Here is a 25,961-nt window from a genome sequence, read left to right on the forward strand (position 1 = left end):
GGTCAGAACCCAGGTCCGATTGAAGCCTGTGCTCTTAACCACCGTACTTGGCCCAGACCCAGGCCCACGATGTCTCCTCCACTCCCTTCTTGGTCATTTTCCTGCATCTGTCCATCTTGTGGCTAAACAGGGCCTGGGGAAATGCCGGCCAAGGAGCAGAGGCTGCAGAACAGCCAAGGCTCAGGCTTTCTCTGTGTCCACTCAGTGGGCCAAGGCAGTTCCTCTAAGGCTGCCCAGTCCTGCAGCCCTCAGCTGTCAGGGTCTCAGGAGGGCAGTCAGTCCTCTCAGGAGGGCAGTGTAGAGAGGGTAGGCCCTGGGAGTCACCCAGCTAGGTTCAGAGCTCAGCTCTGTGACCTTGGGCAAGTAGTTTAACCTCTCTTTTGGCCTCAATTTCCTCTTCTATAAAAGGAGGAAAACAATTCAATGTCCTTCATAGGACATTGAGATAGTCAGCATAAAGCACAAGCCAGGCATAGTAAGTACACAATAAATGCTAGCTACTATTTTGAGCCCCCATCACTCTACCAAAGAATGTAGATGGAATCAAAATGTAGGTGCAAGAAACAAAAGCCGTTGTTCCTCAGAATGGCCTATATACCTTTGCCACCTTCCATTATTGTATTTCCAGCCTATAGTGGGCTTCAAGGGCATAAAACAACCTGCCTTAGCATCCCCACCCCCTAACTCCTCCTGGTTCCAAGAGGGACCCACATCTTCCCAATCTGGTTTCAAATCAGCAGGAAAAATTCCTTTCCTGTTGCCCATGGAGTCTAATAACAATTGGTGACCATTCTGCCTTAAGGATGTTAACCGTCCTGGGTTTATAGTGTTTGGTTGCCCTTGAACTTTCCCCAGGAATAATTTTATAATTACTTGACTTCTCTGGGTTTCAAGCTCCAGACAAGCTGCCTTCCCCTCTCCCCACTTTCATGTCTGCCCTCGGTCAGTTCTTGTCCGGGGTTACCTGGCGGGAAATTTGCTGGTGCTCTCAGCATCCCCCGCTGTGTTCCAAGATGGCAGGAGGATCAGATGAGGGGAGGAGCACCAGGCTCCGGGCGGGCCCGCTGAGTAATCCAGAGTGTTGATGTTGGAGCAAATTCCGCCTCTGCTTGACGACTGCAGGTCTCTCTCTTGTCATCCCCTCCTTGGGTCCCCGTCCTCCCTCTGCCTCACCAGGAAGCCCAGGGCAGTTGCAGCAGCAGTTCAGTGTGGGGTGGGGACAGGAGCAAGAAGGCAGTGAGAAGGAGAGTGAGGAGGAGGGGTCAGAAGCAAGGATCACCACGTAGAGAATCATCTGTGCTTACATTTCTATTTCTTCTGAAGAGTCTCTACTTCTGACCTTTGGGATATTGTAGGTTTACAAGGTGATAAAAATGGAAACACAAGACCCCGGCAGCCTGGAGGGAAAGATGCCCATGGTAAGTTACAGAGCCTTCTCCAGAGCTGTTCTCTGAGATGGAGAATTGGTTTAGCCTCATGGGCCAATCTCTGGTCAATTGGAAATGGCTCCCTGGGGCACTGTGCTGAGATTCTGGGGCTGCCTTGGGGCTCAGCAGAGAGGAGTATCATGATTGATTAGCAATGTCTGCCATGGACACAGGTGGAGAAGTGAAAAGCTCACACACCAGATGGGATCCCAAAGCTAAAGCATAAACTCATAACAGTGCATCCCACTTCAGGAAACATATTGAGAACAGAATCCAGAATTGTGTTAACTTTAAATGGAATGCCAAACATCTGTAAGGTAGGAGGCTTGTGAATAAGCAGAGCAGGGCAGAGGAAGAAAACCTGAGTGGGGTGATAGACGGCCTCGGTTCAAATCCTGCCTCTGTCCCTCACTTGCCTTCCCTGGGCCTCAGTTTCCCCCTCAGTAGACCAGATAGCATCTAAGGCTTGGTGCAACTTGGCACTTCTTCCCTTTGTTTTGCTTTAAAATTAGAATAATTTTAGTTAATGCCACTAGTATATTAAATGTACTTACGCAAAATCATATTTGGATCTTACATAATCTGCTCAGAAGGTGAATTTAATGAGGCATAAATCATTATAGGTATTTTTAATGTTCAGATATTGTAACATGGAACCAAGAAAAGGCAAAACTACTTATCAGGTTTTCGGTCCCATTTTAGAAATGCCATCCTTCTTCTAAATGGGGTCAGGGGAGACCTGATTTGCAGAGCTGTACTGAGCGGAAACTTGTTAACTGTGTAGGTCCACTTCGTATCCACTTAGGTCACCCTGATGGCCCTTGTCAGAGAAAGGCAGGCCCAGATTCTGCGGAGGGAGGGGCGCTGAGAAGAGTGAAGCTCAGCAGGACCTGCCGCCATGTCACCTCTCCCTCTGAGGGGCTGGTGGGGCCAGGGCTGCACTGGGACCACACAGGATAGGGACTGATGGTGATGTACGTGATAGGAGACAAGAAGTCCCAGCTCCGGCACCCGATGGGTGCGCCACAATGGCGCTGGGCGTCAAGGGGGCTCCAGTGTAAGACTGCATGGGACAAAAGGATTGGGGGAGTCGAGGAAAGGTCTTGGTTCTTGTAGAAGGAGCAGAAAAATGAAGAAAGAAAATGCTAGGTTGCCAGGTGAGGCCACAGCCTGCCTGTTCACCACACACCCTGCCCCTTCTCAAGAGAGAACAGCCCTTAGATCCTGGATGTGTCAGAGCATGTGACATGGCGAGAACCCAGTCAGGGGCTTCCAGTCGAAGGGACCAACCACCCCCGCCCCGGGTGTGTCAGCAGGGAGCGAGGGAGCAGAGTGAGGTGGCCTTGGGGAATGTGCCAAACCCAGCCTGAGGCTGAGAAGGAAGAAGGCCTGGTTCCTAACAGAAAGGGCCCTTGGACAGTGGGGAAGTGCTTGACTGTGGGCAGGGAGCTCCTCAGTGGCCAGCGTGGGCCAGCTCCCTAACCAGCCAGCACTGCCCCTCATCCAACACTCCCAGAGGGTCGTGGAGCAGCTTGGGCCAGAGCTGGTGGTGACTCCTCCCCACCCTCTCACCACATCTCTAGAGTCTGCAGCATGGAGGTAAGAGACCCTCAGGGACGCGGACAAATACAGCTGTAGCCCCCCACTAGACACAGAGGCTTCATACCTCTGCTTCTGCACTTGCCTGCCGAGGACCCCCACCCTGTACCCCACACCCCCCCAAGAGCAGAGTGACGCCGACCTTACAACGTGATCCACCATCTCATTCACTCTCCCAGGAGCCCCACAGATGTGCACCTGAGGCCTAGTGTCTGGCTCCAGTGCCCCCCAGTGAGGTGGAGGTCTGGCCCCAACTAGAACCCGGGCCTCATGCAGCCCCACCAGGCACTTGCCCACATCACCCTGCTCCTCCTAGGCTTGCTGCCCTACCCTGGGCCCCACCAGCACCCCTCACTCACCCAACACCCAGAGGCTCCTGACACGGCAGGCTGAGAGGTGGGTGAGTCCACGTGAGACAGGGGATCGTCCCCTTTGGCCCCATCCTCCTCTCACCCCCTCCCTGTCTCCCACCCAGCTTGCTTGATTTTGGTCAGCCTGGCTCAGGGGACCTTGAATAAGAAAGACCCTGGCAAAGCGCAGGCTCTCTTCTGGGCTACAGAGGTTGGCTGCCCATCCATTTGTTGGCCTGACCACTGGTCAGTTAGCCCTGCAGCAGCTGACTGGGGCTGTCCTGTGTCCAGGCTTCCTGTGAGAAAGGTTGAACTGGGATGAATGACTTTGAAGCCCAGCGTCCCTCAGGGGCCTCCCCACAGTACCTTGGGCACCTGTTGCCAGTACACACTTGGCTTTCTTGGGGTGTTCCATCCCCAGCTGACCGTGGGCAAGGGAGGAAGCCTGTCTGGGTGCCAAACCCACCTCCCCCAACGGGATCCCATATGGCGCGGCCCCACTGCACCCTCCGCCTACCCCCAGGGTGCTCTGTGGCACCTCCACCCCAGGCACCATGGCCATAGCAGGACCGTCCTGCCTTGAGCCCCTCAGGGGCTAGCAGCATTGCCTTGACACTTCCTACAGAGCACTCATTCCTGAAAAGTTAACAGGGAATCTGCAGAAAACCCAATGGTAGAGAGAAGGGGATTCTGTCACCACCCGTCTAGGGGCTATGAGCTCATTGAAGTGAGACCAGTCTCTTTACTGCCTACCCCTGGGGCTGCAAATAGGTTCATGTTCCCCATGAGTCTCCAAGAGAACTGGAGGAATTGCCATAGTTCCCAAACCAACGCAACCAAGGAACCCTCTAGGAGGTAGAGCTCTGAGAGCAGTGTTCCAGGCTTTGAGAATCATGTTGAAGGTCAGGCAGTCGTAGCTCCTCAAAAAGACAGCAAGGCCTGAGCCAGGCAGCCCTTGCCGGCAGGTCTCAGCAGTTGACAATTTGTGTTTCCAGCCTACCCCTGGGATCGGTCCAGCCTGAAATCCATGCCTCTGGACCTGCAGCAGTTTGAGAAACTGGACACCTATGCCTCACAGGTAGGAGAGCCGGCCCTCTGCCCACGGGTCCTCCCAGGGTGGTTGGAATTCCCGAGCCAGGGGAGCAAAGCCTCTCCCCAGGTGCCCCCTGAATGTGTCCTGAGCCCCTTGGAGGGGTGGCTGGGAGTGTCTTTCACAGCGAGTGGGTGGGGGACAGAAGGCCCAAGGCAGAGGCCCCTGCCCAGGACCGAAGGCTACTCCATCCCCCTACCCCACCCATGATCCTGATGCTCCTACCCCAGGCTACCCCTGCCCCATTGGCAGGCCCCTCTGACAAGCCCTATCCTGCCCTCCCCTGCCCATTTGGTCATTGCTGCTGCTGAGCCATGCCAGCCCCAGCCCATGAAAGAAGGGAGCATGAGGATGGGGGAGGGCCATGGACATAGATGGGCAGCCCCCACTGTGACCACAGCCATGCTCACCACTGGAGCATGTGGGCTCCAAGCTCTCACTCCTCTGGGCCAGGGCACATCTTGTGGGGGAGGCAACTACAAGAGCTGAAGCACTAGGGACACACTGGCGTCCTGGGAGCCAGGCAAGAGCCTGCCCACACAGTCTGATAGGAGTGGCCGAGGGGCTAGAGCCATAGCTGACGTCAGAGTGAGCCATCCTAGGAGGGTAAGCAGGGAGATTATCTAGTTTTAGAAAGACCACCCTGTGGTTGGCATGTAGTAGGTGCTCAGGAACCTTGTTTGTTGACTTGGTGAGTGGATGGATAGGAGCAGGAATCAAGAAAGTCAGATTAGAGGCAGGGACATCAGTGTGGGGGCATCCAGCTGTCTTGGCAGGAGGAGGCGTGACCTGGATAAGCCGGGACATTGAGAACAGAGAGGAGCGGAAAGGTCAACACTGAGCTGGAGGCAGAGGCGAAGGCCTCGGCCCCCAGTGTGTGTGGAGTGAGGTGGAAGGCAGGAGAGGGGCTCGCAGGTTGCTGGACTAAGTAACGGAGCGAGGGCGGGGCAGTTCCTCACCACGAGGAGCAAGGGAGAAGGAGCAAGTTGGGGAGGTGGGCGGTGAATTTGTTTAGGGGGCTCTAGGGCCTGTGGACATCCACTGGAAATGGCCGCTGGGCAGCTGGATATCCGAGCCTGGAGCTGTGTCCAGCCTAGAGAGGTCTGGGCCAGAAACACTGATTCAGGAGCCATCAGATTTAGCCAAGAGCTGAAGCCATAGTGTGGGTGTCATCTTGAGGAGGGCAGGACAGGGGGTCCGAAGGGCCTGGAGCCGCCAAAGAGGCTGGGCAAGGCCAAGAAGGATCGGTGTTCTGGAAGGTGCGGGGAGGGGCTCCCGGAGGGCAGGCGTGGTCAACAGCGTGCGCCGTGCAGTTGGGTCAAGCAAGGGTGGGACAGACTTGTTTTCACTCTGTCGGCACTGAAGCACTTCTTACTGCCAGAGAGCCGGTTCAGAGGAGGGTTGGAGGCCTTAGCCAGACTCCGGCGGGCTGAGATGCCAACGGGGAGTGAAGGAGGAGGGAGTGGGGAGAAGACCCCACAGCGGCCTGGCAAAGAAGAGGGGGTTAGATGTGGCCCGTCCTGAGAAAGAGACTGGGGGCATTCTGAAGGACACAGCACACAGGCGGGGATGGGAAAGCCAGGACAGAAGGGCGAGGAGGACACAGGCAAGCGAGGGCACGGCCTGAGGAAGAGCAGGCCCTCCAGAGGCAGGGGGCCTGGACTCCAGGCCCACAGGGGCTGGCTGAGCAGGCGGGAGAGCAGAAGGATGGGGAGCAGGAAGTAAGGAAGTCCCGCTGGGGCCTCGTGGAGTCAGAGGCTGGGTCATGTGCGAGAGTGAGGGAGGGGCAGGGGTGTCCAGAGTCTGAGGAGGGTGGGGTGTGTTGTCATGGCCGCCAGAAGGGATGGGACAGGCTGCTGGCCAAGCTCAGAGAGCAGTGCCAGGAGCCCAGCTGAGGCCAGAGACCCAGCCACAGAGCGGTGGATGGCCAGGACAAGCTGCCACGTAGGGCCAAGAGGTGGGGACCAAAGGAGCAGAAGCCACAGGACCAAAGTCTGGTGTTAAGTCAGGAGTCAGCCAGGCCCTAGTGTGGGCCTGCCATGTGTCGGCGCTGTTCCAGGCCCTGGGAGAGGGGCAAAGACAGGACTGTGGAGTTGGAGCTGGAAGAAAAGGCGGCAGAGAGCAGCTGGGCGAGTGGGAGAGAGAGGAGGGGCCTTGGAGTTCAGACGTGAGCAGCGGCTCCAGGAGACACGAGGTCAGGGAGCACCCTCGGGTCAGGGCCGAGGGAGGCGGGGCCACTACTGTAGGAACTAACTCCCAGTTGCCCCAACTTCTCAGGAAAGATTGAACATGGTCAGGCTGCCTTTCCAGCAACACCAACCCTGTTTCCTCCTGAGGGCCCCTGTGAGAAAACCTAATTTTTTCTTTTTTATTATTGCAGTAAAATATATATAACATAATATTGCCGTTTTAATCATTTTTAAGTGTACAACCCAGTGGCATTAATCACATTTACAATGTTGTACAACCATCGCCACTATCTACTTCCAAATGCTTTCCTCGCCCTAAACAGAAACTCTGTACCCATTAAGCAATAACTCCCCAGGTGACGGTCAAGAGTGGCCTGGACGAGCTGGTGAGCGACCTGCTCCAGGAGGCCCACAGTGACCTGGAGAGGGTCCGCGCCATCTGGATCTGGATCTGCCACCACATAGGTAGGCCCACCTGTGGCGCCACTGCTCTGGGATCCCTGGATGCCACTCCCTGCAGGCCCTCGTTCCCAGGGGAGCATCTCAGGGACTCAGTCGATCACCAGTGTATATAGAGTGAGATGGACATGGAGGAGTGGGGTTCCCAGATGGCTGGATTGAATAACCAAAGGCTGACCAAGGAGGGTACAGCTCGCCGTGTGCTAACAGTCTCCATGAAGGGTCGTTGGGTGGGGGATCCCATGTGGCCCTCTGCCCACAGCCAGTGGCCAGAGCTGAGGCCCTTGCCCAGCCACAGCCTTCCCTCCATCCTGGCCTCCTGGGAAAGCTGCTCCACAGAGATGAGAACTCAGGACAGAAAGTCATCTCCAAGAGGGATGACCATCGGTTGGGGAGGAGTCACAGCTGTTGGAAAAGTTATTGCAACGCCAGAGGCCTCTTAAAGTACCAATGCCAAGAAGGGCGGGCTCTCCTCTCCCTGCTCCCTGTTCCCACATCGGCAACATTGGCCGTGGTCTCAGCCCAGTCTCCAGATTCTCAGAGCCACCTCAGGGGTCTGGGCCTGTGCAGCTGCCCACAGCTCAGCACAGGACAGCCTTGGGAGTCTCACCAGGTCATGCCAAGCCCCATGGTGGTTGCTAGGGGATGCTGCCCCTTGCGATGGATGGAGGAGCCAGGTGGTGGAGTGGACTCCTCGTGTTTTCCCTGTGACACAACGACCAGTGGGGCTTTCCTGACCTGCTGCCACTGGGCTTTTCCTTTGTCCTCCCAGAGCAGGAGTTAGGGGTGTGGCTCAGAGCATGAACTCACCTGACACAGGCCCTAGGGCCTGAGGGGCCGGCTCCTCCCACCCCAACTCCAGCAGCTCAGCCGGGGCCTTAAGGGGGCAAGATCAGAAACAGAGCATTTGGTAGGACATTGTTTACTGCCTCCACCCTGATACAAACACACAGACACACACACACACACACACACACACACACACACACACACACACACGCAGTCCCTTTGTGCCCTCAGTGGCCACAGCGATTCTTGCTTCAGGGCCTTACCGCAGGCCTGGGGCTCTCTTGTTCGCGGAGTGACAGGCTGTGTGACAGCAGTCTTCTCTATTTGGGCAAGCTTCAACAGTCGCCCAGTGCGCCCCCTGTGGGTCAGTGTGGGGCCTTGCCCTTGGGGCAGCACAGGGGCGGGCCAGCAGGGACTGAACTGCTCGCAGAGCTGCGTGGTGGTGGGGACAAGCGGGCAGAGCCCCCCACCCCCTTGCTGTCTTGATCCCTTCCCCTCCCAGCCGTTCCTCAGAGGCCTGGAGAGCCAGGTGGCCTGCCCTGCCAAGGCCTTGCTCTTCCTCTCGCCACCTGCACAAAGAGGTGACATTGCCCAGATCTCGCCCAGGCTGGGTCCCTGGTCCCATTCAGCCCACAGCGGCTTCTCCTGGTCCTGAGGGAGGCCGGCCTGAATGATGCAGAAAGCACAGCCGAGGGTGGACCCCACTCCTCTCCTCTGCACCAGACTCCCAGGACCTGGCTCTTCACAGCCTCCTCCTCTGCCTTCCAGAGTATGACATCGAGGCTGCCCAGGAGAAGGATCGCCAGGCCTTCAAACCCACTGACATCCTGCGGACCCAGAAGACCAACTGTGACGGCTACGCCGGGCTCTTTGAGAAAATGTGCAGGTACGAGAGTGCTCCAGGGAAAGGCAGGCAGTCCCAGGGCTGACCACCCCGACCCACCCCCTTCCCCTTTCAGAGCGCTGTATGCCTTCACCCACATGCCAGGCCTGAAACCTGAGTTTGCAAACTCTGTTCTGGAATCCAAGTGAGTCCTGGAAAGGTCAATTTCTCCCTTTTTAACACCAGCATAATTGACTTTGTACCATCTGCCGGGCTTCGCGATGCATTAACATAATGGCAGATGAATGCACAGAGATAATTTGGTTATAAAAGGCCCTTTTTCCACCTTCTCCCATCTCTGTGCAGCTGAAGGTTAGAAGAATGGCAGATCTGGGAACGGGAGGACAGTGGCTGCTGTCGCCAAGGGGACTGTGAAAGGCTGTCCTCCGGGCTGGCGCAGGGGCCTTCTCGGGGGAAACAAAAGCTCTCCTACCTGAAAAGATGTGTTAGTTGGAAAAGCTGAATAACGAGGAGGCAGCTTCTCTCTTAGAGCCTCTGGGCTCCATTTTCATTGCTCTGGGAGTGAGCACTGGCCAGGTTGCCAGGGCGGGTGACAGCAGGCAAGTGGCTGGTAAGGAAATCATTGCTGGTTCCAAGTGACCTCGAGACAGACTCAAGGCTGAGGGAGCCCCGCTGACACCCGTGGCTTCCTGGGCCCACTCTCTGAAGTCTGCTGGGTTCCCCGGGAAGTAGTCAACCAGCGCTGGGGGCCACCAAAAAACCCTCTCCGCAGGGGGATGGATGGACTGCTGCCCACTATCTCTGCAGGCCTCTGGGAGTGGGTCATCTCAGGCACCCGGATGTCAGCCCACCAGGACTGCAGGTGGCGATTCACCAAACCACGTGTAGCAACAAACACTTAGAATCCACAGGTGGCAGCTGTGATGTGTCAGTGTTGCATGGGTGGCCACAAGACGTCCTGCTCCTGGGGGACACACAACCATTCCTGGCGTGACCCCCAATTGTACAGCCTCCCACCCCTGTCACCACTGCCAAGCATGAACAGGCGCCTGGCCCTGTGTTGCTCCAACCCTCCTGCTTGCTCTCCGTTCTTCTCTTGCCCCACCTCTAAGGCCCACCCCTGAGACCACAGCCCCAGAGGAAACCCAGACAGGTCATGGTGCAGAGGACACCAGCCCCTCCGCTCCCCAGCCACTCCGCCAGAGCAGCCCTCTCCACCCCGCATATTCCCACTGCCACCCCCCGCCCCAGACCCAGATGCCCCCACGTGCCTTTGGGCCTCTCTAGGAACCAGGATCCTCACTAGCCCCCTGCCGAGGCTCCCCAGGCCTCCAAAATCTGACCACAACCGCCCTTCCAGCCCGGCCCCCTTGACACTGCCCGCACTTCACCTCCTCAGGCTCACTCTGCTCCCCTCTCCCCAGTGCTCCTTCCAGGCCCCACTCCAGGATGGCTCACCACCTCTCCCTCCCTCATCAGCACACCGTATACGCAAGCTCATGTCTTGCCTTATGCTTTTATTTAAGAAGTTTTCCAAATTTAAAAAAAAAATGCTTATTAATTGTAGTTGATTTATAAAATGCACAGAAGCAAAAGGAAGAAAATTGTTACTGTGAGTCCTACACTCAGAGATCACCCTTTCCAGGCTTTGTTCTATCCTGTAGGTGTGGCCTGTGCTCATTCCTTCCCATGTGTCTCATGGATCTTATACGTCTTTGGCCCCTCTCTCTCTTTCTGCTTCCCCCTGGGATTCTGCCTCTCTACACACAGGAGGCCCTCAATGACAGGAAATTCCTAGCAGACTCATCTGAAATAGGTCTTATTCTCTTTTTATTTTTTTTTTTTATTTTATTTATTTTTTTTTTTTAATTTTTTGTTTATTGCAGTAACATTGGTTTATAACATTGTAAAAATTTCAGGTGTACATCATTGTACTTCTATTTCTGCATAGATTACATCATGTTCACCACCAAAATACTAATTACAACCCATCACCACACACATGTACCCAATTATCCCTTTCACCCTCCTCCCTCCCCCTTCCCCTCTGGTAACCACCAATCCAATCTCTGTCCCTATGTGTTTGTTTATTGTTGTTATTATCTACTACTTAATGAAGGAAATCATACGGTATTTGACCTTCTCCCTCTGACTTATTTCACTTTGCATCATGCCCTCAATGTCCATCCATGTTGTCACAAATGGCTGGATTTCATCGTTTCTTATGGCTGAGTAGTATTCCATTGTGTATATATACCACAGCTTTTTTTTCCATTCGTCCCTTGATGGGCACTTAGGTTGCTTCCAAGTCTTGGCTATTGTGAATAAGGCTGCAATGAACACAGGGGTGCATGTACCTTTGCAAATTGGTGTTTTCAAGTTCTTTGGATAAATACCCAACAGTGGAATAGCTGGATCATATGGTAGTTCTATCGTTGATTTTTTGAGGAATCTCCATACTGTTTTCCATAGTGGCTGCACCAGTTTGCACTCCCACCAGCAGTGTATGAGAGTTCCCTTCTCTCCACAACCTCTCCAACACATGTTGTTTCCTGTCTTGTTAATTATAGCCATTCTGACGGGCGTGAGGTGATATCTCATTGTAGTTTTGATTTGCATTTCCCTGATAGTTAGTGATTTTGAACATCTTTTCATGTGTCTGTTGGCCATCTGTATATCTTCTTTGGAGAAATGTCTGTTCAGGTCTTTTGCCCATTTTTTAATTGGGTTGGTAGTTTTTTTGTTGTTGAGATGCATGAGTTCTTTATATATTTTGGAGATTAAGCCCTTATCAGATGTATGGTTTGCAAATATCTTCTCCCAATTGTTAGGTTGTCTTTTCGTTTTGTTGATGGTTTCCTTTGCTGTGCAGAAGCTTTTTAGTTTGATGTAGTCCCATTTGTTTATTTTTTCTATTGTTTCTCTTGCCCGGTCAGATGTGGTGTTTGAAAAGATGTTGCTAAGACTGATGTCGAAAGAGCGCACTGCCTATGCTTTCTTCTAGAACTTTCACAGTTTCAGGTCTTACCTTCAAGTCTTTAATCCATTTGGAGTTAATTTTTGTGTATGGTGTAAGGTAAGAGTCTACTTTCATTTTTTGCATATGGCTATGCAGTTTTCCCAACACCATTTGTTGAAGAGACTTTCTTTTCCCCATTGTATGTTCTTGGCTCCTTTGTCAAAGATTAGCTGTCCATAGATGTGTGGGCTTATTTCTGGGCTTTGATTCTATTCCATTGATCTGTGTGTCTGTTTTTGTGCCAGTACCATGCTGTTTTGGTTACTATAGCTTTGTAGTATATTTTGAAATCAGGGAGTGTGATACCTCCAGCTTTGTTCTTTTTTCTCAGGATTCCTTTAGCTATTCGGGGTCTTTTGTTGTTCCATATAAATTTTAGGATTCTTTGTTCTATTTCTGTGAAAAATGTTGTTGGAACTTTGATAGGGATTGCATTGAATCTATAGATGGCTTTAGGAAGTATGGACATCTTAACTATGTTAATTCTTCCAATCCAAGAGCACGGAATATCTTTCCATTTCTTTGTGTCTTCTTCAATTTCTTTATTCTCTTTTTAAATAATGGAATAACCATTGATCTGTTTGCAGCTTTATTTGTGCCTCGCATATTTCAGAACATAATTTTTTTCATCTGAATTAGCAAGTTTGAAAACATTTGGGGTTTTTAAGTCACAGAATATATCCTTCTTTATCCAGGACAAACTTTCCAGCATGGGATAGAAGGAATGCTAGACTTTTCCAGTCCTCAGTTTACCTGTCCTTAACTTACAGTCCTCGATTTACCACTTACTAGTTTTGTTCCTGGGGAGGGCACTTAACCTCTTGGAGCCTCAGTTTCCCCATCTGTACCCTGGGGACTATAGTGCCTGGTGGCAGGACTGCAGGACTAAATGAGAACATGCAGTTTGGGGGTTGCTAACCTGACTTTGGGGTTGTTTTTTTAACCTTTCTTGCCTGTCTTGAGTATTGGAGTGGTTTTGCTCTGTGGAACTTTCCTACAGACACACATAAACCCACATAGACTTAGAAAATTGACACTTGCCTTGAGTGAAACTGTCAGCTTTTTGGCCTGGTCCAGATGCTTAACAATAGCCATATTCTGGCCTGCAGCTGATCATTAAAACACATCCCAACATTTTGCATCATTTAAAGTTAGGTTTCAACCTGCCAGTTACCCTGTGCAAGATTCTTCACGTTTCCCAGGACGTGTAACAATAACTCCCAGTTCCCTGAATTCCTTTAACTTTTGCTGTAAAAATTGGTAACTCACGCATGCATCACCTTCCTAAATTCCCCTTACCTTTAAAATAACTGCCGAAGGTTTGGTAAATTCGTTAGCTGATTCCTCAATAATCGAAGACATGTAATCCACACTTACTGATTTATTCCTGCTTAGTTGTCAGAGTGGCCTCTTAGCAAGAGTTGTACCCACATGGCCATCATTACTTCTGCCAGTCCATTCCGCCTCCCTGCAATGGCCTCATTAAAGACTGATTTAATAAAGTAATTTGGTGGGGAATTCAGATATTTTTGCAACATCATTTCTTTCCTCATCATCTTGCCCAAGTAACTGATGTGAGGTTTTTGTTGGTGTTATTGCTTGTAACTGCTGGTCCAGTTTCCTTCGGACTTTCTATTGTCCAGCATTAATGTCTCTCCTTTTGCCTCAATTCCCCACAGCCTTAATGTATTTTACTTAATTCCCAGGCAGGGGCCCAGATTAATTCCCCAGGTTCCTGCCACTGAGTCAGCCTCCAGTACATCCCTTCCCCCTGTTATCACAGCTCTAACACCACCAGTGAGCAGATTTTCCAGAAACTTTCGATAAAGCCAGGAGCTTATTACCAGTTTGAGGCTTTGATGCTGAGGGGACTGGTTGTCACCAATCAGATGTCAGCAGTTTTCCATCCATCCTCCAGCTGTCACAGAGAGCAAGAGCAGTGGCAGGCTTCTGCTCAGCATGATGTCCCCGATGATCCCAAAACAGCACTTGGTTCCAAAGGCCCCAAAGGCTGGGAAGTGACTGGCTCAGCCTCCTGGGAGAGGCAGATACACTGGACAACCTTAGATTATCCCCAAATCTGACTTTCTCATATAGGGCCTCGAAAAGGGAGATCTAGACGCCCCCCACCCTTACAGAGACACCAAAGGATAGTGCTCACAAAGGATGAATTACGTCACTAGAGCAAACCATCCTTTAATTTCGCTCTGCACATCACCCTTAACGTTATAGATTAAAACAAATCTTGGTGTATAAAATGACCAGTGCAATGCTAAGCCTCCAGAACTGTGAATCAGGACGACTGTGTCCTGCTACTGATTTGGCCACTGACTGGCTGTGTGTTCCCAGACAAGTCAGCCTCCCTCTCTGAACAGCTGACTCCCCACAGGCCTGAGATCACGCCTCAGGGGCTCTAAACAGGGCCCTGGAGTGAGAATTATTACTGTGATTACAGTTACTGACCTTGCCGTAAGGGTGGTATAAGAAAAGAGAAAGGGGAGCGTATAGCAGAAATCGACACTGTCAAATTTACAAGAAATCAACTACATAAATTATGTAACGTTAAGTCATGGTTATGCTTGTTCTGTGCAGTATAGAAAACACCATTTTTTGTCAGTTTAGAATTTACCTTTACTGCAATAATGTTAACTTCCTTGAGGACCAATGTTTCGGGAACAGCAAGACCCTAAAATTTCTAATTCACAAATGCTTGCCCAGTTAAAGTGACTATTGGGCTTGAAGTTAATGAAACCATATTTCCTAATTTCGCTATTAGAAATCACAATATTTTCAATAAGATACCAAAAAAAGAGCAATCTTCGTTGCCCTCCTCCCTCCCTTTTTTCCCACATGGCTCAGACATCCTGGGAGAGGTGTCAGAGTTGGGGAAGTCTGCTCTGGTCAGAGCCTGATGTGGACAGGGCGCACTGCCTACCCCAGACAGGTCAGTGACCCTGCCTGCCAGTGGTGTGGCTACAGCAGCTTTACATGGTTCCTGCGGCAGGGCCTGGACCATCTCTGTATAAAATGATGGTTACAGTCCAGATCCGCCACCTCCTCGTTTAATATCATTGGCACTGGGATTTTCAAAACTGTCAAAAGTAAAAACCAAGATTCTGCAGCCTGAGGTTATTAGAGCTCCTTGGGTGATATTTTGGGCTCTAGGATGACTGGTCAGAGCTATTCCAGACGTGGAAACATTTCTCATCCTCAGCCCTTTCTTCAACGCTCTCCCAGCTCTTTCAAGCAAATTCCTCTTCCCTTGGGTTCCCCAGGGCTGTGCTTATCACCAGCATTTTAGTGACAGCTCACATATCTGCCCCACTATGAGCACATCTGGGGCAGCCAGTGAGCTTTATTTTTGGAATATTATATTTTATTATGCTATAGTATTTATTATATTATTTATTATAGCATAGCATAGCATGATGGTACATTATTCCCTGGTGCCTGGTGCAGTGCTTTCCACATAGTGTGTATAGTCGGTGATCTTTTGATGACATGAAATGGTCTTGGGTCATCCTGACTAGCAACCAGTGGCTGGAATTACTAGTTCCACAATTTTGCATGAGAATTATGGATTATTAACAACAATGCTTTACAGTGTGACTTTTTTGTCCAATTCATCTTGCACATTGCTGCCAGGTAATAAAATACCCTCACATCACGTCGAGCAGGGCATAAGCTTACAGCTGAGCCTGGTTTTTCATCTTTATTCTGCCCCAGGCATTCTGCACAGCCTCCAGCCTCTCTTCAGCCTGTCAGAGGAGAATCGACCCCCAGGGATCACTTAATGCCAACCTTTCTTTTTTTCCATGCCAAGGTCACACTGAAGGTGACCATTAGAGCGGGGAGTAGAGCCCTGATCTCCTGGCTCAGCCAAGGGACGCCCATTCCAGCCCGGAGCCTCCAGGAAGACGTCCTGCCGCTCACTTGTCCCTCCTTCAGCCCTTTCCAGGCTTGGGGCGGGGACTCTCACTCCTGTTCCCCACTTGCTTCTCAAATCTTACCTCCACTTCACCCCCTCAGAGGGAGGATACCCCCTGGCACAGTGCACGGGGACATGGCTTCTCCTAGGAGCACGCTCAAGCAGAGTGTGAGCTGGCCATGCCGCCCGCATCAGATCCTGCTCCACTTTACCGCAACCCCTGGAGGCCGCGTGGACGGTCGATGCTCTGCCTTCCTTCCTGACTCCAGGGGGCGCTGAGCAGAGGACGAGCATCAGTGGGCAGCGTGTCCAGAAGTCCACAGCTCCACTCAATCCGTTCACCTTACTGCAAAGCAGGCCGTTCTCTAAACGTCACTGTTCCCAGGTCTCCCCTTATCCATACTCCACGTCATCCTGAAATTGGCATGCACAGGTGTTCTGGGCAAGAAAGAAAATAACTCACCAAAGAATGTAATTTCAAGTAGTATTTATGGATTTTTTCCAGTTCTAAAAGTAACGCATGATCATTATTGAAAATTTAGAAAATATAGAGAAGTCTAAAGAAGAAAATGAAAATCACCCATAATCCCATTACCAAGAGACCAGGTGACTTCTGTGCTGTCTCTCTCACTCTGCCGTCCCCCTCTGTCTCTCGTCCTCAGTGCACACGCACGCGCGCGCACACACACACGCACACACACAGGCATTGTGCTGATGGTAGAATTTTATAGGCTATTTGCAATTAGCATTGTGTCAGGAGCATTTCTTACCTCCCTAAACACTTTTCACATTTCTTCTCCTCACCTGCTCTCTGAGTATGTGGAGCCCACCTCCTATGGAAGGCCCACCTCACCCCTACCTCCATCCCACCTTCCTGGCCTTGCCTCGCCCCTCCCTGTCTGCTAGCTGTTTCCTCTAAGACTGTAAACAAGTTCAGACCTCCCATCCTGGGAACACCCCCTCGGCCTGCATCCCCTCACGGCCCTCCTCTGCAGCGGGGCAGCTGAATGAGGCAGGGGCTTCTCCAGGGGTGCCTGCTGCCGCTTCTCTCCTCCGCGGGCTCCTCGGCCCGCCGCCTCCTGAGGCCTCCTGCCTCTGGTCCGCCCTTCTGCCCCGGGAGTCGGTTTTGGTCTTTACCAGCAGACAGCCCCGGACATCAGGATCCAGTTTCTCTTGCTCTCTGCCCCCGCCCCCCAGTGCTCCTGGAATCCTTCCCACAGGCCCAGCTGGTCTGTTCTTGTGGGATCTCTTAGACAGCCTGGGAGGTCTGGACCTCCTTTTGTGAAGCTGCAGGCAGCAGCTCAGGGCTGCGAACATCCAAGCCCAGAAGTCACCTCAGCAAAGTGGCCTACGCCCTGCAGGGGAGGGACGGGGTCGTCGTGTGCACAGGAAGCAGCACCACAGCAGGGTGCAGTCTGGTAACCTGCAGGCTCCCCATTTTGCCTCATTGACTCAACAAATTATAAGTGGATAGAGATAAGTAATATTTAATCTAATATTCTACTAACATAATTAAATATTGGTTTTTATAGGGAAAATTTTCCCCCATTCCTATAGTGAATGAGTAGCCATTTCTCCCCATTACCTGAGAGGCTCCATGCCCTCAGGTTTAGAGCACCTGAGGCAGCCAACCTGCTCCATGGAAGGACCCCGACCACTAGAGGCCGCCTCCCTGAAGGAGGCCCGGCTGACCTCGGGTGCAGACTCGTGCTTGTACTTACAGGAAGGTGAATCTGGAGGTGGCGGAATCCACGAGGCCACTGCACCACTGGCTGCAGAGTCCTCTGAGCGGGGTGCATGGTCAGCGGGGCAGCGCGTGCGGCGCTCAAAGGAGCCGCATCTAGGGGCACCAGGCACACCCGGATCTCAGAGATTGTGTGTGTATTACACCCGTCTTCCACAACTGGAAGGAAAGTGTCTTGAAGACGAGGCGGCTTTTTCTAGTCCACACAGAGGCCCCAGCAGGGCCAGCACAGGGTGTCCCCCGGGTCAGGGTAGCAGCATCCCCTTGGCTGCCGTTGGTGTGCAGCTGTTGAAGAGAAAGCCGGGGCCATGGCAGGACCCTCGGGGCTCTTGCCTTGGCCTCAGGGGGTGCCCACAGCCCAGGTCTGGGCCTCAGGGTGTCAGCTACAAACACCCAGATTGCAGCTTGCTCATGATTTCTGTGGTCCCCAGAGGGGACCAGCCCACCCCCCACTGTCCAGGCCTCAGACAGTGGGGCCAGCTTGGTTGTGAGCAGTGGGGGAGCACACGGAAAGCTCCAGCTGACTGGTCAGCATTTCCCATAGGACAGCTACCAGGGACTCCAAAAGTGTGGCCAGGGCAATCAGTCAGCAGACGACAATGCACCGTGTGGCCCTGGCAGTCGGACTTGAGCAATCCTGGCCATGGGCCAGTGCTCCCGGGTCGGGGCGGGAGACTCTGGCTGCGCTGCCCCAGGGTCCCCACACAGATATCCTTGGGCAGGACGTAGTGGGGGAGTAGGGCTCAGCTTCCCTCTGTACCTTCATGTCTGGCACCCTTCCCTAACGCCCCACCCATGTCACCTGCACCCAGCTTCTCAGCCACATGTTCAGAGCCTCCCTGGTTCTTCAGGAACATCGCCATATCCCTGGTTTCCACGTTCTTGCAGTCCTCGCTGTTGCCCCCATCATCCTGAAGAGCTGCTGGTGGAGCATCAGGCAGGCTCTGCCGAGAGACGTTTCGGGAGTGATTTGCACAGTCTCGAGGGAGGAGCAGACAGCAGGGACTGCGGCCAGCCCTGTGCCCCCTTGTCCCCCGGGGTGGAGATAAAAGCCCTCAGGCTGTACATACGTGACTGTGTGAGGGGAAGAAAAGAGGAGAGGCACAGAAGGACTGACGGACAGCAGAGCTGCCTGAGGCCTCGGGCCACAGACAGACAGACTTTCGGGGGGCCAGCCCACAGGAGCACACTCTCAGACCCCCTCCCGCCCCCAGGATCGCTGGAGTGCAGTGCATGACCGTGCCCGGCTACTCCAAGGGCTTCGGCTACCAGACGGGGCAGAGCTTCTCCGGGGAGTTTGACCATGCCTGGAATGCCGTGTACCTGGACGGGAGATGGCACCTGGTGGACAGCACCTGGGGCAGTGGCCTGGTGGATTCCGCCACCTCCAAATTCACCTTCCTGTGAGTACACGTCTCTGTTCTGCTGCGTGTCTGGTCCGTGGAAATGGAAGAGGCGTGTGGTTGAGGGTGGAGAAGGCCAGGTGGGAGGGGAGCAGAGCTAGGGTGGCCTCGACCTGCTGCTGCCGCTGCCTCCCTTCCTCCCACGCTGCAGTGAGCTCGCTCCAGGCCAATTTTACAAGGGCCCAGACCTTTCTGTCACCTCACCTTCCCGCAACTAAATCCCTGCTCCGGCTCCCCGTGGCTCCCCCAGCCTAGTGCTGAGAGCCTCCAGCCTTTGCCCACAGCCACACGTGAGGAAAGGCAAGGCCCAGAAGCTTCTTTAACTGTCTGTAGGTTCCCTCCAGGCCTCTGGCCCATCAACTACTACTGTGCACAGATGCCAGCATCCTCTCCTCCTGCTTCCTCCAGACACCGGCCTCCTCCTCCTCTCTGGGCTGAATGAGGCCGATCACATGTCTGAGGAAGGGGTTATGGTTTGTGGGAAGGGTGCTGTCGGTGCGCAGAGCCGCTGTGAGCCACACTGGGGCAGGGAAGCTAGGGTGCAGGGGACAGGAGCATGTGTGTCCTCCAGGGCTCTGGCCAACTCTGGCCTTAAGCTGAGGCCATGACATTCCTCCTGCATCATGACGTCCATCAGCAGCTCAGATTCCTTTTTATCTAGAAAATGAGAGTATTGTCTCTGATTTTTGCAGTTTAAATTTTGACAGTCCTGCACATGGGACAAACACAAGTGCACGCACACCCCCACACACACAGGGCTGTGCGCTCACACGCGTCCTCTGCCTCCGTCAGCTCTGGGCGCCACTCGCCTTGGGCCGAGTGAAGCCTCCCCCATCTCAAATGAGTCTCCCATTCTTCCCGTGATCCCCATCACTGACATCAGACAACCACGTCTAGGGGCCCCAGGGACCATGGAAGGGCCTCCCACCGCACAGCTGCTCAGGCACAAGACCAGCTGGGGGCAGAGCTAGCTGTTGCACCAGGCACCCTCGCTCTCTCCTTCCCTCCACTCACTGGCCTGCACCTGGTCCGCGGGTCACACCTCTGCTCCCTTCACATGTCTGTTTGGCTTTGAGAGCAGGAGGAGCCCATTCCCACCTAGATACAGTCATGGGCTGTGGCCATCGCTTAGCTGGGGCCTCAGACCTGCCTTGGCTCCCATTGCTAGAAGCAGACACTGAGGGGGAGTCTCCAGTGCCCACATTAGGATTGGACATGGTGCCTCTTCCCATTCAGGGTGACAGTGGGACCCCTTCTGTGGGTATTTTGGCCAAAAGAAGACCCCAAAGACGCCCTGAGAGCCCTGCCTCCCCTCAGCAGAGCTGGGGCCTGCTCCTCCCACATGGCTACTGACCTACTTTTTCCGGTTCTAGCTACAATGAATTCTACTTCCTTACCCATCCTGCACTGTTCATCGAGGACCACTTTCCAGACAACAAGAACTGGCAACTGCTAAAACCTCCTCAATCCCTGAGGCAGTTTGAGAGCAACATGTATCACAAGAGTGAATTCTACAACAAGGGGATGCTGAGTGCCCAGCCAGAGACTTCCACGATCAAAACAGGTAATCCGGGGGCCGGGGCCAGGCACCGGCACAGGGACAGGGCGGCCTGCTCGTGCCTCTAGGTCTGGCCCACGTGGGACTGCCCTAGCAGGGCCCCAGCAGGGCCTGTGAGCTCAGTGTAGGCTGTATGTGTGTGGGGAAGTGGGGGCTACTGAGGCCACCAAGGCCGTCAGGCCATCAGGGCAGGATGTGGCCATAGGTCACATTTGCAGGGACAGAAGCCCACACAGAAGCATAAACCAAGAAGGGGTACATAGGAAGTCTGCAGGTTTCCCTAGCCCCTGAGGGCTGCACTCACTGTCCATGTCAGGGAGCCGGGCTGGCCGGTCCCACGCTCGGTGAGTCTCTTTCAGCTCACACAGCAGAGATCCCACTGCCTCTGCCCTGGCTACACCGCCTCCCAGTTCAGGTGTCCACCAGGAGCTCATGATCCTGCTGTGATCTCCTCGCAATTCCTGGCAGAGAGCATGTGTCAGCCCAGCAGAGATGGGATCTGTGTGTTGGTAGTCTAACCAGCTAGTCGGGAGCCTCGGGGGTCTCCAGGACAGAGGTGGGAGGAGGCTTTCTTAGGGAGATGGCCCATAGCTGGGACTTGGGAGCTGGAGGAGAGCAGGCATCGTCGTGGTAGACGAGGACGGATGTTCTGGAAAGGGCATAGCAAGCCCTCCACCCTCTGAGCCCAGGCCCCCTAGACCAGGGCCGGGCTCCAGGAGCAATGCCTGACCTCCTCAGTGCCCTTCCCTTGCCGGCCTCAATGCCCGTTGGCTCTGCCAGCTGCTCTGCCTTTCTCCCTCCTGGAGGCCAGATCCAGCCTTTCGCAGCCAGCTTCCCTGGGGCTGGGCAGTGCAGGACCCCAAGCTGAGCTGTCCCCATGGCTAGCATGGACCTCCCCATGGGGGCCACGGGCAGCTAGCTGGGTGTGTTTGTGCACTATGAGACATATAAGGGGCCAGACCTGGGGTCCCAGAACTGTGGTCATGGGCCTCGCAGAGCTGTCTCCAGCGGACGGTGTCTTATGCATCTCCGAGGTCCTGGGGCCTGGTCCGGGGCTGGGCACACAGCCTGGACACGCTGAAGGGTCAGTGCACGCCCCGTGCTTCCGCCAAGGACTGCCTGTCTGCACCATCTCTGCCACCAGGGGGCCTGTGTCCTCCCAGGAGGAAAGGCCTGAGCTCACATGGGCTGTTAGCACAGGATGGCCTGTGGGTGGGTCCAGAGCCGGAGGGGTCCCACTCCACACTGTGGGGTGATGGGGACCCCAAGGAGTGTAGGGGTACCCACGTTAGTACCAGCCGACTTGTCCCTTCCACTTCACAATGGTTCCCTTAACCAGGCTGCTGAGCTCTGGAATACTTTTTAAAACGACAAACACCTGGCGGCTCCTGCTGCTAAAGGGACAGCGTGAGGTTGCTGTCTTTGGAATGCATTTCCTGCCTTCCGTCAGATGGGAGCCTGTTCTGTCTCTTGTGGCCACGGAACCACAGGGAAGAAGGGACCAGGTGGCACCAGCATCAGATCATGCCACTGAGCAGAGTTCGCCTTTTCAAGAGACGTAGAAATGTAAACAGTGGGTTCTTGATACATAGTAATGTACAATTTGATTCTGTATTCATGATGCATATGCAAAGAATATCTCTTTGTTGGAGCTAGTTAGGTTAAGAGTGGGGCTGGGGAGGAAGCAGAAGAGGGAAACTGAGGTGGGCAAGAGGCAGGGAAGGAGGACATAGGAGGGGAGGTGGGAAGCCAGGGAGAGCAGGAGCTAAGGAGGGCTAAGGGGAGCAGGGAGAGGGTGCAGAGGAGGTCACAGGCTCCTACAGAGTCCCAGGGTCACCAGTCCTTTATTTCAAGTCTTCCAGCCATTCAACTGGCCTTTGCCAAGAACCCTCCGGGCCGGGCACCCAGCCAGGCACTGAGACAAGGCGAGAAAGGAGGCAGGTGGGCCCTTCCCCATATTGCCCATGCCCAGCAGGGAGGACAGACATGGAACAAAACTAACTCATCACAATGGGGCCACGCTCCCTGAGGGAGATGCAGGGCTAGGAGAGAGGCTTCCGGGCCCCTCAGCCTCACCTGAGGAGTCAGGAAAGGCTTCTTTGCAGTCAGGACATTACGTTGAGATCTTATCCAGACTTGGGGGAAAGCGGTGGAGGGAAGAGCATGTGTGAGGGCCCTGGGGTGTGAAGGTGTGTGACCCTGGAGGATGCCCTGTGGCCCTGAGAAGGAGGCAGGAGGGGACAGGCCTCTCCACTGGTCTCTAGTTTGATGTGACCCACAGACATGAGTCCAGGAATGAGCAGGTGGATATTTTCACAGGAGCCCTTGGGCTGCCGTGTGGAAAGGTGCTGGGCAGCGAATTGCACAGGGTCCTCACAACCAACTCGGATGCGAGATGGAACAGGACAGGGCCAGGAGCAGTTGAGGGCTGAGACAGCTTCTGCCCACTGAGCCACCTTCCAAGAGGAAATGAGGGGAGAGGGAGGTTTCAACCGAGAGGATAACAAGACTATTGTTCTTGGTCACTTTCCTTTGGGGGTGACCTTGGGACAGATGTCCCACGGCAGCTGAAGGCAGTGGAGAAAGAGTGTTGACAAAGAAAACGCCATAAAAGCACAAAGGACCCCACAATTAGTTTAATGGAAAGGGAAGGAATGGCAGCAGAGATCAGGCAGTGGTCAGAAGCGGGGAGGAGGGCCAGGCTGGAGAGGGTGAGGAGAGAAGAGGACTTCCAGGAAAGCATGGCCAGCAGCCTAGATACTCCAAGGAAGTCACCGAAGACTTTGGAAAGTGGGGACAGAGGCCAGATTTCAGAGAGCTAAATGGGTGGGGGGACCTGCAGTGGTGGGGTGGTGTCGGGGTCTCAGGGAGGTGAGGAGTTGGCCGTGTCTGAAGAGGCAGGGAAGGTTTTCCAGATGGAGGAGCCCCTGAAGGAGGCAGAGGGGAGGGGCTGGCTGAGCTCCCATCCCTGTCCTGCTGCCTGAGTGGGGATTCTCATTCCCAAGTTGGAAGTTGGCACTGAATGCAGTGGTCGAGCAGCCTGGAGTCGGGGTCTAGTGGCAGATCAGATGCGAAGTCCCCGGGCACTTGTCCTAGAGCCCAGGCACGGCTTTCTGCCTCCCCAGCAAGATCACTGGGCCCCAGATAGGGGAAAGCTTACAGTGGGCATGGATCAGACAGCCTGTCTCCTGAGCTCATCCATGAACAGGGCTGGGGAGGTTGCAGGGATGAGGAGCAGGTGTCGCCTTCTGAGGGGAAGGCAAGGCTAGGCTCCCAGAAAAACCACTGCCCCTCCCTGTGGTCTTGCAAGGCAGGGAAGACCAGGTAGAAGAGTCCTCATGGGCTGCAAAGACCAGAGAACTGACCACCTGTCTCCAACAAGCAATCACCAGGACAGAGGAAGACAAAACCGCAGGGCAAGGGCAGTGGCAGAGGGAGGGTGGAGGCAGAAGACCCGCCCGTGCACTCACAGCCTCTTCATTCCAGAAACATGGCTGAGACAGCCTCTGCCAGAAGCATGAGGGTTGGGGGAGAGGAAGGAGCAGCCCCACCCCTTGAGCACAGCCTCCAGGAGGGGCCCTCCTTGCCCCTTGCCCTGCTCTGGAATCGGCTAAGCTTCCATGCAACCTTCATCTAATGTGAATCCAATGGGTTGGGCTGGGGGCCAGATTTCTTCTTGAGACCCCCAGCTTTCAGCTCCCTCAAAGAGAACCACCTAAAGGGGATAGGGGGACCCTCCCAGTGGTGTGCTGCAGCCGGCCTATGTCACGTTCAGTGACGTCACACGGGCTGCTTAAATGCTGGGGTGAAAGGATTTACACCACGGGAATAGGCAAAAACTACAAGTCCGGGCTTTTTCTCCCAGAGAGCCAGTTGTTCAGCATTTACCAGCACAGGAGCACATCCTGGACCCATCTCCCCTGACCTGGGCTTTCTCTCCACAGTGAACGGGAAGGCCATGGTGACCATTGAGAGCTGTGCCCCGACGCTGTTCATGTTCATGCTCAATGGCAAGCAGGAGCATGGGCTGCTGAGCCTCCGGAAGAATGGGATGAAGCTGGAGGTGTACCCTCCCACCGTGGGCACCCACAAGCTGCAGATCTTTGCCAAAGGCAACTCTGACGTCTACAGCTCGGTGCTAGAGTACACCCTCACGTGTAACCATGTGGACGTTGATGTCCAGCTGCCCGCTGAGCTGCACCAGCCTGTGGGCCCCAGCTGGTTCTCGGAGCAGATGGGCATCATGAAGCCCTCCCACCCGCACCCCATCATCCACACCAGTGACGGGCGCTGCTCCGTCAGCTTCGATGTGGAGGAGGGCGTCAGCGTCCTGGCTTCCCTGCATGGGGACGATGGCCTCATCACTGAGGAGACGCAGCGGCGCTACATCTTCCAGCTGCAGCGGGAGAAGCGGACAGAGCTGAAGGTCCAGCTGCCCCACGCCGGCAAGTTTGCCCTCAAGATCTTCGTCAAGAAGAGGCAGGAACCCGGCAACTACCTCTTCGTCTTCAATTACCTTCTGTGCTGCACCAACACCAAGGTGAACTGGCCCGTGTTCCCCGAGAGCTTTGGCAACTGGGGGCAGGACAATGAGCTGCTGGAGCCTCTGACGGGCGTGCTTCCCGCCAACCGGAATGTCCCATTCAAACTGAAGCTGCACGGCATCGCCAAAGCCCTGGTGAAGGGGCAGGACACGTGGCCTCTGACCCTGAACAGCGAGGGCTACTGGGAGGGCAGCTGCAGCACAGCCGGCTGCCAGGAGGTCTACGTTATGGTGCTGGAGAACGCCAACCACAACTTCTACTCCTACATCCTCAAGTACAAGGTCAACGCCCAGTGAGGGCCCGGGGCCCCCTCACACCTCCCAGAGGGCCACAGCCAGGCCTGCCCGGGAGGGCCCAAGGGAAGTGCAGAGATCCCTGGACACCACTGAGTCTGCATGAAATCACTTCTAGGCCTCTGCCTCACTTTCCCCACTCTGCCGCAGGAGCTGTGATGTTTGTGTTCTGATGGCTTCTCTGATTGTGGCGATGGCCGTGGGGACAGAGGCAAAGGTCCTTTAGAAGAAACAGGTGCTATGTAAATCCAAGGTATTGTAAACTGCCCACACTGCCCAGGTGCCCCTTCTCGTGCTCATGCTGTTGTTCTTGTTGTAGACTTGATGTGGGGAAGCAGGGAGACTGGCCAGGCTGCAGGCTGTTCACGTGATGGAGAGAGAATTCTCAGGATTTGCAAGGCTGAGTCATCTTGAATCCTGGAGCCCTTGTCAAGTAACATCTCAGTGTTTCTCACCACCTCCTGGGCCCCAGGGAAGGTGGGACTGTCATTTTTCCCCAGACCTGCCCATCTTCTGCATTCCTGCGGCCTCTTCATTCGGCGCTTCTTGCTCTTCAAGAGCCCTAGGAAAAAGAACGTGTAGAGAGGAAGCGAGCCGACCAACAACTGGCTGGGGGCCGGTGGCCCTCACAGTCCCTGTGTACACTGGGAATGTGGCAACAGAAAGTTCTGAGGAGACTCCAAAGCAAAGAGCAGCCAGTACCCACTCGTGGGTGACCTTGGTGG

The 25,961-nt window shown here is 54.2% G+C and overlaps 1 protein-coding gene across 2 annotated transcripts in view; it reads left to right on the forward strand.

The window, feature by feature from the left end:
- The window catches only part of KY (kyphoscoliosis peptidase), a 44,709-nt gene extending 19,470 nt beyond the window's left edge, over positions 1–25,239 (forward strand). For both annotated transcript variants that reach the window (XM_004419347.3, XM_087431711.1), the window contains 7 exons: positions 1,356–1,418; positions 4,372–4,454; positions 7,012–7,120; positions 8,672–8,789; positions 18,653–18,841; positions 20,215–20,405; positions 24,344–25,239. In XM_004419347.3, the coding sequence (XP_004419404.2) occupies positions 1,356–1,418; positions 4,372–4,454; positions 7,012–7,120; positions 8,672–8,789; positions 18,653–18,841; positions 20,215–20,405; positions 24,344–25,239 (1,649 nt within the window). The remainder of the gene's footprint in view (positions 1–1,355; positions 1,419–4,371; positions 4,455–7,011; positions 7,121–8,671; positions 8,790–18,652; positions 18,842–20,214; positions 20,406–24,343) is intronic.
- Positions 25,240–25,961: the final 722 nt, after the last annotated feature.

The sequence above is a fragment of the Ceratotherium simum genome, chromosome 5, assembly GCF_057802395.1.
Source record: "Ceratotherium simum simum isolate JZ-2026a chromosome 5, ASM5780239v1, whole genome shotgun sequence".
Classification (NCBI taxonomy): domain Eukaryota; kingdom Metazoa; phylum Chordata; class Mammalia; order Perissodactyla; family Rhinocerotidae; genus Ceratotherium; species Ceratotherium simum.